The 13,683-nt window shown below is 39.3% G+C and overlaps 1 protein-coding gene across 4 annotated transcripts in view; it reads right to left on the bottom strand.

Moving 5' to 3' along the window:
- Positions 1-1,425: 1,425 nt before the first annotated feature.
- LOC126272671 (retinoblastoma-like protein 1) overlaps positions 1,426-13,683 on the bottom strand; it is a 169,176-nt gene continuing 156,918 nt past the window's right edge. For all 4 annotated transcript variants that reach the window (XM_049975687.1, XM_049975688.1, XM_049975689.1 and 1 more), the window contains 3 exons: positions 6,992-7,194; positions 3,104-3,271; positions 1,426-3,012 (listed from right to left, as the gene is read on the bottom strand). In XM_049975687.1, the coding sequence (XP_049831644.1) occupies positions 2,845-3,012; positions 3,104-3,271; positions 6,992-7,194 (539 nt within the window). In that variant the 3' untranslated portion in view covers positions 1,426-2,844. The remainder of the gene's footprint in view (positions 3,013-3,103; positions 3,272-6,991; positions 7,195-13,683) is intronic.

Raw genomic sequence — 13,683 nt, forward strand, 5'->3', positions numbered from 1 at the left:
CCCTTTCACTACTGTAAAATTACACATGTAAAGTTGCCTACAGTGATTAGCCTGTTGATCTGGCACTTTAAGCAACACCAACTTTTTCTATGTATCACTAGAACATATCAATAAATCTTCAGTAGGGCAATGCAGTGCACCATTAAATACTTCAGCTCTTTTAATAGCCATTAGATCAGTTTCTTTTTAGGATAAGTTTTTTTCCTTACCTGCACTCTTAATGATATACATGTTGAGCACTTATCTGTTCTTGGTACTCCACAATCCAGGATTAAATTTTAATGAAAACACGTTCCTAAAAAGGGACTTCTTTATGATTAGAGCATGCGTAGCTTGAGCATTGTACATCTTCTAGAGTTCAGTAATATTAAGAGTGTACGACAGATTCTTCTGGACAGTTGAACCTCTGCAATAATGACTCCACACATATAAGAGAAGAAAGGAATCCAATAACAGCATTCGTACACTCCATGAACTTTGTCTTCTATCTCCACCTCTTCTTTTTACAGGGAAAAGTCCAGTAACACCAAATTGTTTGTCTCATAGTCCATCCTTGATCAGGTTATTTGAAATATGTTATGAAATGTTTTCTAGCACACTGGCAGGGGTTCAGCTCTCTTGTGTTTAACTAGGTATGTGGTTTGATGTGCCTTACATTGATGCTTTCCATTTTTTGGCCTTTTGCATGCAACTGAAGTGACAACAATATTTCTTGATATAAAATTATCTTGACCAATTTCCTGGTTAGAAGCATAATAATCTTTTGAGTGTCATCATTCCAGACATCCCGAGCTTGGTACACTACAGAGCCTTGGTATTGTGTTTGCACTTTGGGAATTCTGGTAGATTCTTTGGCACATACCTGGGAAAGAGTAAGGCTTTAGTCCAAACAAATGGATTTACATAAGAGCCATCACATGCAGCCATTGTACCAGTATGCACGAGGTAACATGATCATTTTTTTTTTTTTTCGGTGCTAATCTCTGTTTCTTTGCCATTTGTCCAGTTGTCTAATCTGTTTTCCGGATTTTGATGATGAAACTGGAGGAACTGTTGAACTACAAGTTTCACTGCTGTCCATTTTACACAACAAAATTAAAATTTACTTAATTACTCACATCAATGAATGTAAAATCTTTGAAGCACGACTTTAACTCACCATAACAACCAAGTAGTGCTTGGCATGCAAGGTGGCCACCATTATTCAGCCATCACTGGTCGATTTGGAGATTGAAAAGTTTGAAGCCGTGAAATAGTGGAAATTGCAAGGTTTGGTAATGACAGCCCCTTTTATTAACAGCAATAACTTAATTGGAAGAAAATCCCCCCCCCCCCCCTCACTAATGTCATTGTGAATACACAAAACTTTGCAGTTCATAGGGCACAGAAAATGAATTAGGGTGATGCAATAACCAAATGATAATCTAATAAAGTTATATCTAAAGATTTATTTCAAAATAAATGTAACAATGCATCCAAATGCCAAACAATAACTTCAAAAATTATTTTTTCTGGTATAATAGAACTAAAAAATTACATATTCAACATTTGTACATCTTGAACTCAAAAACAGTTCTATAAAATTTTATCATCACAGCTTACTAATATATTTTAATATAAATAAAATCTTTGTCACTGTGATTGAAAATTTACACACATTGTAAGCAAAAAAGAGAAGAAAAAAGAAAAATAACACACACTCTTCATTATTATGTACATAATTTAGACAGTGCACAAAAGGGCTTTTTTCTTTTCAATTGTTTGCTGCATAATTTGCAAACAGTTACAGGAACTTAAAATAAGGCTGACCACCAAACAAGGAAATTTTTTTACAATTTTCCTCTGTTGCTTAATAAAAGAAAGAGGGGAGCTTTCAAAGTGTACACGTATTTGAAAGAGACTTATAAAGTGTAGTAAAAGACTACCCTTGCAATGTAAAACATGCTATATTTAATATATATCTCAAAATTTTAAATTTATTCTTAAATTGATAGATGTGGAGCATATTGCTTTGGAGAATTCCTGGCAACATTACACTTTCTGAGAAACTTGTCTTTCACAACAAAGGAATACATCTATCAACAGTGTGTCTAGTTTCCAGGCATTATTTGTTACTGTAATTTCACAGAACAATCACAAATGAAACTTCTCTTCCATAATTAACTTTTCAGCACTTACTTAAGGATACGCAGTGACATACCACATGCTAGAAACACCTAAGTTATTTGCCAATTTTTGGTCACTTCTGCTTGAAAATATTGAGCAAATATAAAATGACCAATAGCTCAAAGCAACAAGTACTCTAAAAAATATGCAAAAGAGAAGAAAGAAGGTCATCATTATTTATGCATAGGAATATTTTCCTGCACTTACATAATCATTGCCAGTCAAATTTACACAACACACAAAACAAAGTGTCAACTAATTAAAACTCATTCATCCCTTTGCTTAATGTACAACAACATCTTTAGCATCCTCCTCCCTCACCCCAAAAAAGATAAATGTTGTTAGACTAAGGTCAGCCTTTAGACCATTACATAAATTAATGTTCAAATTTTTAAAGTCATACATCATAAAGAGTAAATCTCAAATACAAAAGTAATGAATAATTTTCCACAATGAAATCTGAAGTAAAATATTTTTGTCATTGTAATACAAACATGGCAAATGCCAGTAAAAATAATTTAATAAGACAAGTCATTCACAATTTTGCTTTGTCTCCATTTTTGACATGAACTGAAAATTAATATTAAACATTTTTTTCCTCAGGCATTTTCTGAGTGTATGTCTTCTATTACACATTCTGACAGAACAACAAGAGGCAGCAAAACATTTTTATCATCTTCAGTCTTGAACCTGCCATCTATCACCCATAATATCTTGCAGTTTCTTAGCAACTCCTGGGGTTGGCCTCTTGCTCGGAACTCCGTCAGTAGTATCCAAAGTATCATCTACTAGCAACCTCTTTCCCACCTTTCGAGCATCGATCATTTTATTTATTTCTCGAAGATCCTGAAAAAATTTCTAAATGAAAAATATTATCTTAACTCATAAAATTACCAACTGCACATTTCTACCTGAGACATACTGATAATTTACTGACCTTAGCTGGGCTTCTGCTGAAGCAATAGCTGAGTGGCCTTATAGGCGATGTGGGATGTATTTTTGGTTCTAAGGATCTAATATAAACTGAATGTTTTTCTGAAACTCTTCGAGGTGACATTGGCTGATTCTTCATTAATGGTAAAGGTGAAAGTGTGAGATTTTCTAGCTGTAAAACATTCAAAGAACAAAACATCACTTATTACATGTTAACATACATCAAAGAACTGTCATGCCAAGAACAAGTTTTTTTAGATATTCCTAGTAGCTATTAAGATGTAAAAGAAATTTCCGCAAAAGAAATGGTTACACAACTCTTAGGACAAAGGACTTCACTGAGCTAAGGGCCATTTATCAATGATCTGCAATAATGTCTGATATATGACTTTGTATCTCATTCTTATATACTTCAAATATCAGGGCTGTTCAAAAAGCATCAGCCCTTATATCTTATTGTTGAAACCAACAATGGTACTGTGGCACTTGCGCTATGTTTGTAGGCATACATAGTGCACATGCCTTTCATGTCCCAGTGTATGTATGGTATTATGCATCAAGCAAACGTCACATTACAACTACGAACTAAAGTTCATTTAAAAAAAGTTATCACACTTCTCCTACCTCAACAGTGGTGGCTCTCACCTCCCCCCATTTTCCCCATCCAACTTATCTCCTTAAACACTACCTTGCCAAGCATTTCAATCTCAATGAAACAATTTTTTAAAATATCTTTTCATAGGCTCTCTCTCTCTCCCTCAAAAGTTTCCCATTCAAATTTCATCACACTGTCTGAGTGAAGTATCCGCTTTACTTGAGTAACAAATCTTAAGTAGATATTTCACTTTGCTTCACCATCCTGAATGTTTCTACAGTACTAAATCTGAAATTACTATGCAGAAATAGTTCACCTATGAACACAATTTGATTCTCATCAACTGTCATAGAACTAACCTGAAGAATTTATTATGTCACACATCACTTTTCCCTACCTTCTCAGTGCCTCAAAAAATAATTTCATCTTTTTCACTGTCTACATGCCTGTAGGACTGGTGACTTAACAGTAACTTTCCCAGTGGGCAAGTGTCTAACAGTGTGCTATTTATTAGAATGAAGCTTATGATCAGAGCGTACACTAGCTGTCTGACACTGCACTCCAATCATGTACGGTAAGAACCCATCTCGTATTGTATCACTTCTCCCCATCTCAGTTTCATTTTGTACAGCCCTTTCCTATTTTATGCAGCAACTGTTCTACTACTGTGTGAGGTAATGGGCGAGTTGTAGTGCCCTGAAAATATTGTAAGTTCGGAGTTGGCGTGGCCACACGGACCTCTCGGCAAGCCGGGACTTGTCAGCAACCACGTGGTTCCAAACGTTAGCTGGAGCAAGACAAGTAGCCCCAGCGCGAGGTCCAGGCCGACCGCATGGCTGAGAATTCCATGTTGATGCTGTGACAATCGTTCTTTGTGTCGATGAAAGAGATTTGTATGCCAGGAGTGCCAAAGATGGTGGACTTTGTGAAACCATAATAGTAGACATTTCACAGTTCACGTAGAAGTTAATAATAGTCAGAAGAATCATGATACCTTAAAAAGAAACATGTACGTTACCATTATTTCCACAATTCTGATGGTGTAATCAGATATTCAATATCTTTATTAGTTTAAAATTTAGTATCTTACTGTAAATTATGAAAGTAACATGCAGCAACGAATTTCCAAAATCTAAATGGTTCATCCGATTTTGTCGATCGACGTGTCTTTAGAAAGCTATTAGTGTAAACCTAAATTGGTATGAATTACAGGCATGTAACTTGAGTAGTATATGAGTTATTGGAGGTCAAAGTGACCGATTACTATTGATCGTATCAGGCAGTAAGTACTCCACAGTTACACGAAAACATGGTAGCAGCATGCTTATAAATATATTTTATTGTCTATATCTTTGTTTATATCAGAATATACTATTGATGAAGAAACTTGTCAAATATTTACTGTGTTTTAGAAAGCACAGACATTAGGCTACCTGTCTACTTTTGCTTCTATTCCTTTGATATATGTTTATTTAATTTGTTTATGTATTTAATCATGTGTGTTAGAGTGTGTTTATGGTCCAGCTGTAGGAATATTTATTTAATTTCAAGTTATTTAAATGTAAATCCAGTATTTTGTTTGTGTTTCAATATGTTTGCGAGTGTGCGCTGGCTTGGAGACATGGTGGGAGAGCTTTAGCCAATCACAGCACTCGTTACTACAGTAGGCGAGACTACTGAAGAATGGGGAAACTGTACGGAGGTGGGGGAGGAGCATCAGGATACGAGGAATGCTTGACGGGAAGACGTGACGGACGGTCGTAGGAAAAACTGGGAGAGTGGAGCAGTTTGCCCCCGCATGATCGCGGGAGACAGAAATATTTCGTAGTGCCGACTTGTGCACTTGTGAGATTTCCATGGCTTCTGCAGTGAACACATAGTATGTGTTTAGAAGTGAATATCTCACGAGCTATGTTGCTGCTCAAAACTAATTATGTAAAGTACGACTCTATTGTTTCCCTGTTATCAACTTATATTTTATTTAATTGCTGGATCATTGACACAAATAATTGTTTTTCAGTAATAAACGGCATTCTTAAAGGTTATACTGCTATCATACTCATCATTTAAAGTCATTAAAAAAAGTACCTGCAGATTTTATTTAAGTGCAATCTTTCATTTATAAACTCCTATGTTACATTCAAAATTCGCAACTGCCGAGTGATAGGAACCTTCGACCATTCAATTTATGTGTGTATTCGTATTGTTTACTGTAGTCTCAGCAGTATTTGGCTTGTAATGCGGCAACTACATACCCCAGCCCCTAGACAATGAAACCAGCCAAAACCTTTAATATTTCAACTATGGATCAGAGGGCACATAATTGAGGGCCACCACATAATTTTTTACTGAAAGCCCACAACTGGAAGACCAGCTCTGCCCTCAGCCACTGTTTGGACATTCATTCCAATAGAGAGGTGGTTGTTGCTCATGCCCATATAAAATACTGTTCGTTCAAATGAATAACCAATGGAAAACTGTAGCCTAGAGAAGAGTTGAGCACTCAGCAGGAGAATACACTGCTGAGCACAACATACTGAATTTCAGTTGGCTGCTTCACAATCTATGTCAGCATCCCCCATCCACCAATGTCTCTGAATTATGTAGCTGGGATTTGCCCTTTCAGCACACCCTTCAATCTTCCAACCCTCCTCACCTCTATTTCCACTAGCTTGTCTCACATCCACCTCTATCAGTGCGTCCCACTTCTGTTGTTCTACGCTCACCCTCCCCTCTCCACAGACTTCCTTTTCCTCTGTTCTATTTTCCTTCCCAATTCACTCTGGCACTTCACTGTGTGCCATACCCAACTCACCTTGGCATGGGGCATGGTGAGCTAACCATTTCCACATTCCTGTCCTCCCCCTTTTGCTGCTCCTCTGTCCCATTCGTGAACCACCCTTCCCTCGACTCCTCACTCCTTTCTTCACTCACCGTCTCTTACACACTCAATCCCACCCCAGTGGAGCTACAACTTCAATAGAATGTAGTTGGCACGGACAATGTATCCATGCACATGTATGTTAGCTCTGAAGAACGATGCTGCCTGAAAGCTTAGTCTTCTTTATGTGTCTCTTGATTGCTCATTGGCTCAATTATACACTGAATTAATACCTTAAACCCATTCATTATTTGTATTCCACCCACAATCCTCCATTGCCATATTTACTTTTAATTATGGTACATAAAGTTAAACACATCTAAGATCATTGTAATATAGACTATGAAGAAATAAACAACTGCTATAAAATGTATACAATTAGGAATAGAGGTAATGCAAATAACGTTAAGGCCTACCTGGGATCCTCGATCTGAAAATTTAACTGCAAAGGCTTGAACTCTCTGCACATAGACAGTGTTGTAAAACTTTATGAGGTCTCCTCGGTCTCCCGATTCAAAAGACGTTGACGTGCCAGCCAGGTGAGTTGGTGTAGGAGGAGCTGATGAGGGCTGCGTGACAGGTAGAGTGCTTGATGAACGCACATTTACATTGGCATCTTCTGAAAAGGAAAAGTTACTTTTTGATAGAGAGTGGATCACAAATTCTGATTACACAAAACTGCTGTTATAGACAGAAAAAGACTTCCTACCTATTCAAATCCTCGCAGTCATTTCCAGATTTTTTTTTTCTTTCTTTCTTTCACATATGTAAATAACTAACTGAGAAGAGAGTTTTGTCAGGTGCCAGAAAAAATTCCATATGTGACCGGTGACTAAATCCTAAATCTTCAGATTTCTGATTTTCACACTTAACTACAGAACACTACTGATTTCCTGCAGTTATATAAAATTTCAAATGTGGCGCACTTCCTTGACATTGTTTCTTCCGTCACTCTCTTCCCTATGAGATTGATGACTTAATGGGCACATGAAGATTTTTGGTAAATTATCTTAATGAAAGGCTTTGCTAAGAGACTGGCTTCTCACAGCAATTTTGACAGATGAAGGCTCCATAGCTGGAGGCTTGGAGGGACATGCATTCTTACAGGTACACTTGCATATGCTGTTGTTAATCTATGTGTAAACTGCTGTCACTTACAGGCACCCAATTTTGAAACAGGCTTCTTAAAAAAATGCAAAATTTGTATACAATGTACGATGTTGCTTAGCTCTAGCTAAGGGAAACCAGGGTTGCCAAATGTAAAGTCAACCTTATTGGTCAAACTTCGTGAGGTGTTTACCAATTGGCAAAATCCAACAAATACTTTTAACTTATGCAGCAAGTTTTATCAATTATGAGAAGGCAAATAAGTACGCCTAGAGTTTAACATCTGATTAGTCTCATGAGCATTGGAAACAGGGCTATAGTTCAGATGAAAAAGAAAGGGGGAGCAATTCTACAGGTCACACTTTAGAATTTGTAATTTGGGTGAAGTGATTTCAGGTGTATTCACGTGCTGTGCTGGAAAGCAAAGCTTGTGGAGATTCTTTGCTGCTTAATTGAAAGAGACAAGCAGAAAGGTTTATAACTACAGAAGAGATGATTGCAGGCATGTGTGGACTTGTGTGTTTCACTTAGATGGTGAAAACCAGGTGGTAATAATTACACCAATGTGCATTTGTATCAGACCTTGAATGCAGTTTTTTTCTCGTCGAGAGGAAGAACACATGTACTGTAAATTTTTTCATCCACTGCTACCAAGTTGACTGATTTTGATGAAACTTGTCACAGTGTAAGGACAGTACAAGATCAAATCATAGTCATGCACTAATACACCACTACAAATAGTTCCTTAATAACATTAGCAGTCTTTATATTTTAGGGTACAGGTGGTACATTATTTAGACTTGAGCCTAAAGTTGATAGAGCCATGAAAGTTACCAGCTCAAAATATGAAGTATCAAAAAGGTATTTTCAGAGTTACTCAAAGAAACAGTAGTAAGTGAAAAGGATTGTGTTAAGGAACTATGTAATCTGATGTCAGTGATTTATGGAATGTGTTTACAGAAAATCATATTATTACTAATGACACTGATGTTAAGTGGCCACTCACCAGCCTCATTACGGAGTTTGAGAATAGGGCTGCTTCTACTTCAAAAGCTTACAAAAACGTCTGTAGCTACAGAAGAATAGAAAGGAAAATTGAAGATGTACTCGATAAGCATTAGTTTGCTTGAAGGAAAGAGAAAAGGTACCAGGGAAGCAATTCTGACACTACACTTGGTAATATAAGATAGAAAGAAGAAAATTCAGTATAACTTCTTAGCATTTGTTGACCTAACGAAAGCCTTCAACAATGTAAGCTGGAGTAAGATGTTCACAACACTTTAGGAGATCCCATTTTAAGTATAGAGATGTGCAAATAATCTACAATGTCCACAAAATCCAAGTGTGTAGTAAAGGTGGAAGATGAAGGAAGACAATTTCGTGTTGATAAGGATGTAAGGCAGAGCTGCAGGTTATCTCCTTTGCTGTTCAACTCACACACCAAAGAAGCACAACAAATTGTTCACGTGATATTCATTGGACTGCTGCCTGTAAAGACGTGCCACTTCAGTGCTCTTGGAAGAGAGCTGTGGCAGTGACGTGGCTCTGTTGTTGTTTCCACATAGTGACTTGCAAAGGTGGTGAGGGGGGGGATTCGAGCAGTGATTAAGTACTTTGTAAAGAAAGGTATGAAAGCAAAGGACATCCATGCCGATTTCCAGAATACACTGGGGGACTCTGTTCCTTCATACAAAACTGTTACCAAGTGGACAAATGAATTTAAATTTGGTAGGGAGAACTTGGATGGTGACCTGCACAGTGGTTGGCCAAGATGTGTCACTACTCCAGAAATCATTGCAAAAGGGCACAAAATGGTCATGGACTGATTGAAGTGCATGAAATTGCTCCTGATTGCCAGATGTCATATGAAAGGGTATATCAAATTTTAACAGAAGAATTAGAAATGAAAAAAGTTTCTGCAAGATGGGTGCCTCGACTCTTGATGCTGGATCAAAAACATGTGCCATCGCCATGGCAAAATTACACAAATTAAGGTATGAATTGTTGCCACATCCACCTTATTCACCTGATTTGGCTCTATCAGACTTCCATCTCTTCCCCAAACTAAAAATTTTTCTTGGTGGACGAAGATTCGCTTCAAACGAAGAATTGATAGCCAGAGTAGACAACTATTTTGCAAGCCAGGAGAAAACTCATTTTTGAGATGGGACCAAGGCACTGGAAAATCATTGGACCAAGTGCAGTAATCTACAAGGAGACTACATTGAAAAATTAAAAAAAAGTTTCACTGATGTAACTACTTTTTTTCTATTCCATTCCGAGAACTTTGCAAACCACCCTCGTAAAAGAAAATTTCAGAGAGGAATAAAATTTTAAGGGGAACAGATTCCACTGCTAATGTTCACAGACAACAAGCCCATTGCTTTCATTTCACCAACACTGTCCAGCAATGACAAAACAAGCCCACTGAGTCTCACCAGAGCATTTAACCTGCAACATTGCAGCTTATTCAGATACACACCAGGAAAAGATATCAAACTGGTCTGTGTTTGTAGCAATGACCGTCAATGGCAATCCCGACATGAATGTGATTTGCTTCAAGGTCATCACAGCCCTGCTGCTGCTTAGAGAATCACTCCACATTTACAAAGTTTCTCTGGTATCCTGCACCTACATGTACATCCACATGCTGTATTCACTGTGAAGTTCGTGACAGAATACTTCGCACTGTATCACATATTGCTGTTTTTTCCTCGTCTATTTGTGTAAGGAGAGGGAGAAGAGTGAGTATTAAAATGCCTCTGTGCACACTATAATTATCCAATCTTGTCTTCAGAATCCCTTTAAGAGCTAGGAGCTGTAGTATATTTCTCAATATTGGTTTTTCAAATTTTGAAAGTAGGCTTTTCCAGGATGGTTGGCAGCAGCTATATTCAAGGGTCTGACTATTCAGGTTTTCCTGCATTTCTCTCACACTCTCGCAAGAGTAAAATAAACCTGTGACCATTTGTGCAGCATTACTTTGTCTGCTAACAGTCCTCTCTGATATGGATGCCATACATTAAACCAGTCTTTGGACTGAAGACCACTAGCATTTCACTGAACAGTTGTGTGAGTTTGTTTTGATATAGATCACCTAAACCATCTTAAATCTTTGGTATAAATTGTTTCGTCTTTATTTTTTGTCTGCTTGTTCCATCTTGACCACAGCTGTAATTTTGATTTTCACATGTTAGTGGTCTGTATTTATATTTCTTCCTCTATATATACCAGTGTCAATTAACCTTGGACCTAACCATCGTTTAACTATCCTAATATCATGTTGGACCTCCTTTTGCCAGACACAGTGCGGCGACTCGACTTGGTATGGACTCAACAAGACGTTGGAAGTTCACTGGAGAAATATTGAGCCATGCTGCCTCTATAGCCATTCATCATTGTTAAAGTCTTCCAGTGCAGAATTTAGTGCATGAACTGACCTAAGAGTCATGTTGGGCGATCTCGATGGCTATGCCATTCGCTCAAACTGTCCAGAATGTTCTCCAAACCAGTCTGGGAACAACTGTGGCCCGGTGTTTTATTAAATAGAGGTACGCAATAGGATGGCCATAAATTATGCAGTGAACACCCCACATGTGGCAGGCAGCAAGAGATGGCATTCTGTGCCAACAGAAGACAAGAAGGCATATCCCACATGATCGGCAGATTTAGAGCCATAGGCGTAAAACACAGTGGCATCCTGAAACTCCCATAAGGACATTTGGAACATACAATGGAACACTATTGGAGTGATGGAGGTTTTCAGAGCCCAGAAGATATCCACTTGAATATGGGGGCAAAGAATTAACCAAAGAGGGGTGGTCAGGCATGGAGACGAGGACAAGGAGGGGAGATGGAAATCACAGCACAGAAAAGTAAGGCAAAGCTCAACTGATAAACCTACCTGAGAGGCAAGAAACAGCCCGAAGCTGTGAAAAGAATGGAATAGGAGGGGTGAGCAGAGGAAAAGTGGATAGCAACTGCATATGAAACAAGGAGCCAGGACCACCGAACCAAAAGGGAATGGAAGGGAAGGGATCCCAGCATGAACCAGAAGATTATTGACAGAGCTAGTGCAAAAGGCACTATTGGCTGAACAGATACCAGGATGTGAACTGGGTCCAAGAGGAACAGTGTGGAACGGGCAGCTGATCAAAAAACTTGCAACAATAGTCCAGTTGAGACAGAATGATGCCCAGTAAAGGGATGAGTGATTTGCACCCCAAAAGGTGCGGGCTAGAACGCAAAGGACATTGGGTTTAGGAAAACAGCCAACCTTCAGATGATGGATATGGGGCAACCAAATAAGCTTGCTGTCAAAAACATGATCCAACAAATGTAACTGGGGGACCACAGTCAGGTGCTGGGCATCGAGATAGAGCACAGGATCAGGATGGACCATAATACAGTGACACAAATGTGCCACCCCTGACTTAAGGAGAGAGAACTTGAAACAGTGCGAGAGTGTCCATGTTAATGAATGCCGGGTGGCATCATTCCACACAGGGGCTACCGAGGTAGAGTTAGTGGGGGCTAGTCAAATACATAAATCATCCACATACAGGGCAGGGGTGACCAATGGTCTGACAGAGGCCTAAATCCATTGATAGCAATGAGAAAAAGGACACTTAATACACAGACATGTGGAATGCCGTTCTCCTGGGTCTGCAGAGAGCTGAGAATGGTGCCAACCCAAGCTCTGAACAGCTGGTGGGACAGAAAACTGGCGAATAAAGGTCAAGAGGGGGGCCACGAAGACACCACTCATGGAGCATAAGGAGGATGTGATGGCACCAAGCTGTGGCATAGACCTTATGAAGATAGAAGAAAACCGCGACAAGTTGACTATGCTGAAAAAAGGCCCGCCAAACTGCAGTTTCCAATCGAAGCACATGATCAATCGGAGATCTACCGTCCCGAAAGCCGCACAGGTAGAGAGATAAAAGGTTCCAAGATTTGAGGACCCAATTCCAATTGAGCCGACGAGCCACCATCTGTTCTAGTAACTTGCAGGAGCCATTGGTCAGACTGACTGGCCGGTAACTATCAAGAGCAGCCCTCTATTGAGAGGGGAGAATGCCTTGGAGCCAGATATGGTTGAACATCCACAGGAAATATTGTCATTGTGGAGAACTAAGGTGCTGAAGCAACTGGTTATGGATGGAGTCAGGGCCAGAGGCTAAATAGTGTGAGAAAGAGAGGGCTAGAAATCTCCCATTCAGAACAGAGTTCATTATGGGATGCCTCCTGAGAAGTGGTAAAACATGAGTGGGAAGCTTCAGCCCATTGTTTTCAGAGGAGGAAGGCGGCTGAAGAAGAGGCTGAAACTGATGCTGTCACAAAATGCATCACAAGGGGTATAGCGAAAACTGATGGATCTGTACAAAAGGTATGTAGAAGGGCAAGACACGGAATGCAAAATAACCTTTGAGGGTATGGAGTGCAGCCCACACCCTTGAGAAAGGGACAGAAAAAACTAGAGGGGAGAGAAAATGTTCCTAACACACCCACTTGCTCTGTTTGATAAGTAACGGGCTTTGGTGCAAGGACGTTTAAAGGCAATAAGATAGGCGAAGGACGCGTGCCATTTAAGATATTGCAAAATGTGACTACTATTGCGGATGGCAGTGGCAATGGCCATGCTCTACTAAGGAACTGGCCGACAGCGAATGGGGACTGTCAAGCGTGGAACGGTGATGCTGGCAGTGCAGATTATCCTACTGGATAGATCACGGATGACTTCCTCAATACAATCTGACGAAGAAGGTGTAAACATGAAGTGGAAAGTGTATAGATGCTAATCAGCATGAAGGAAAGCTCAATGGATAATGTGGTCACCAGGAGGTGGCAAGGGAATGAGAGAATCAATGGGAAGTGGTCACTATCACAGAGATCATGTGTGGCAACCAGTGTACAGAAAGAAGAAGGGGCCAGGAAGTGAGCGAAAAATCAATGGCACAGGAAGTGCCATATGCAGCACTAAAATGAGCAGAGGAACCAT

The sequence above is a fragment of the Schistocerca gregaria genome, chromosome 5, assembly GCF_023897955.1.
Source record: "Schistocerca gregaria isolate iqSchGreg1 chromosome 5, iqSchGreg1.2, whole genome shotgun sequence".
In the NCBI taxonomy this organism is placed as follows: Eukaryota; Metazoa; Arthropoda; class Insecta; order Orthoptera; family Acrididae; genus Schistocerca; species Schistocerca gregaria.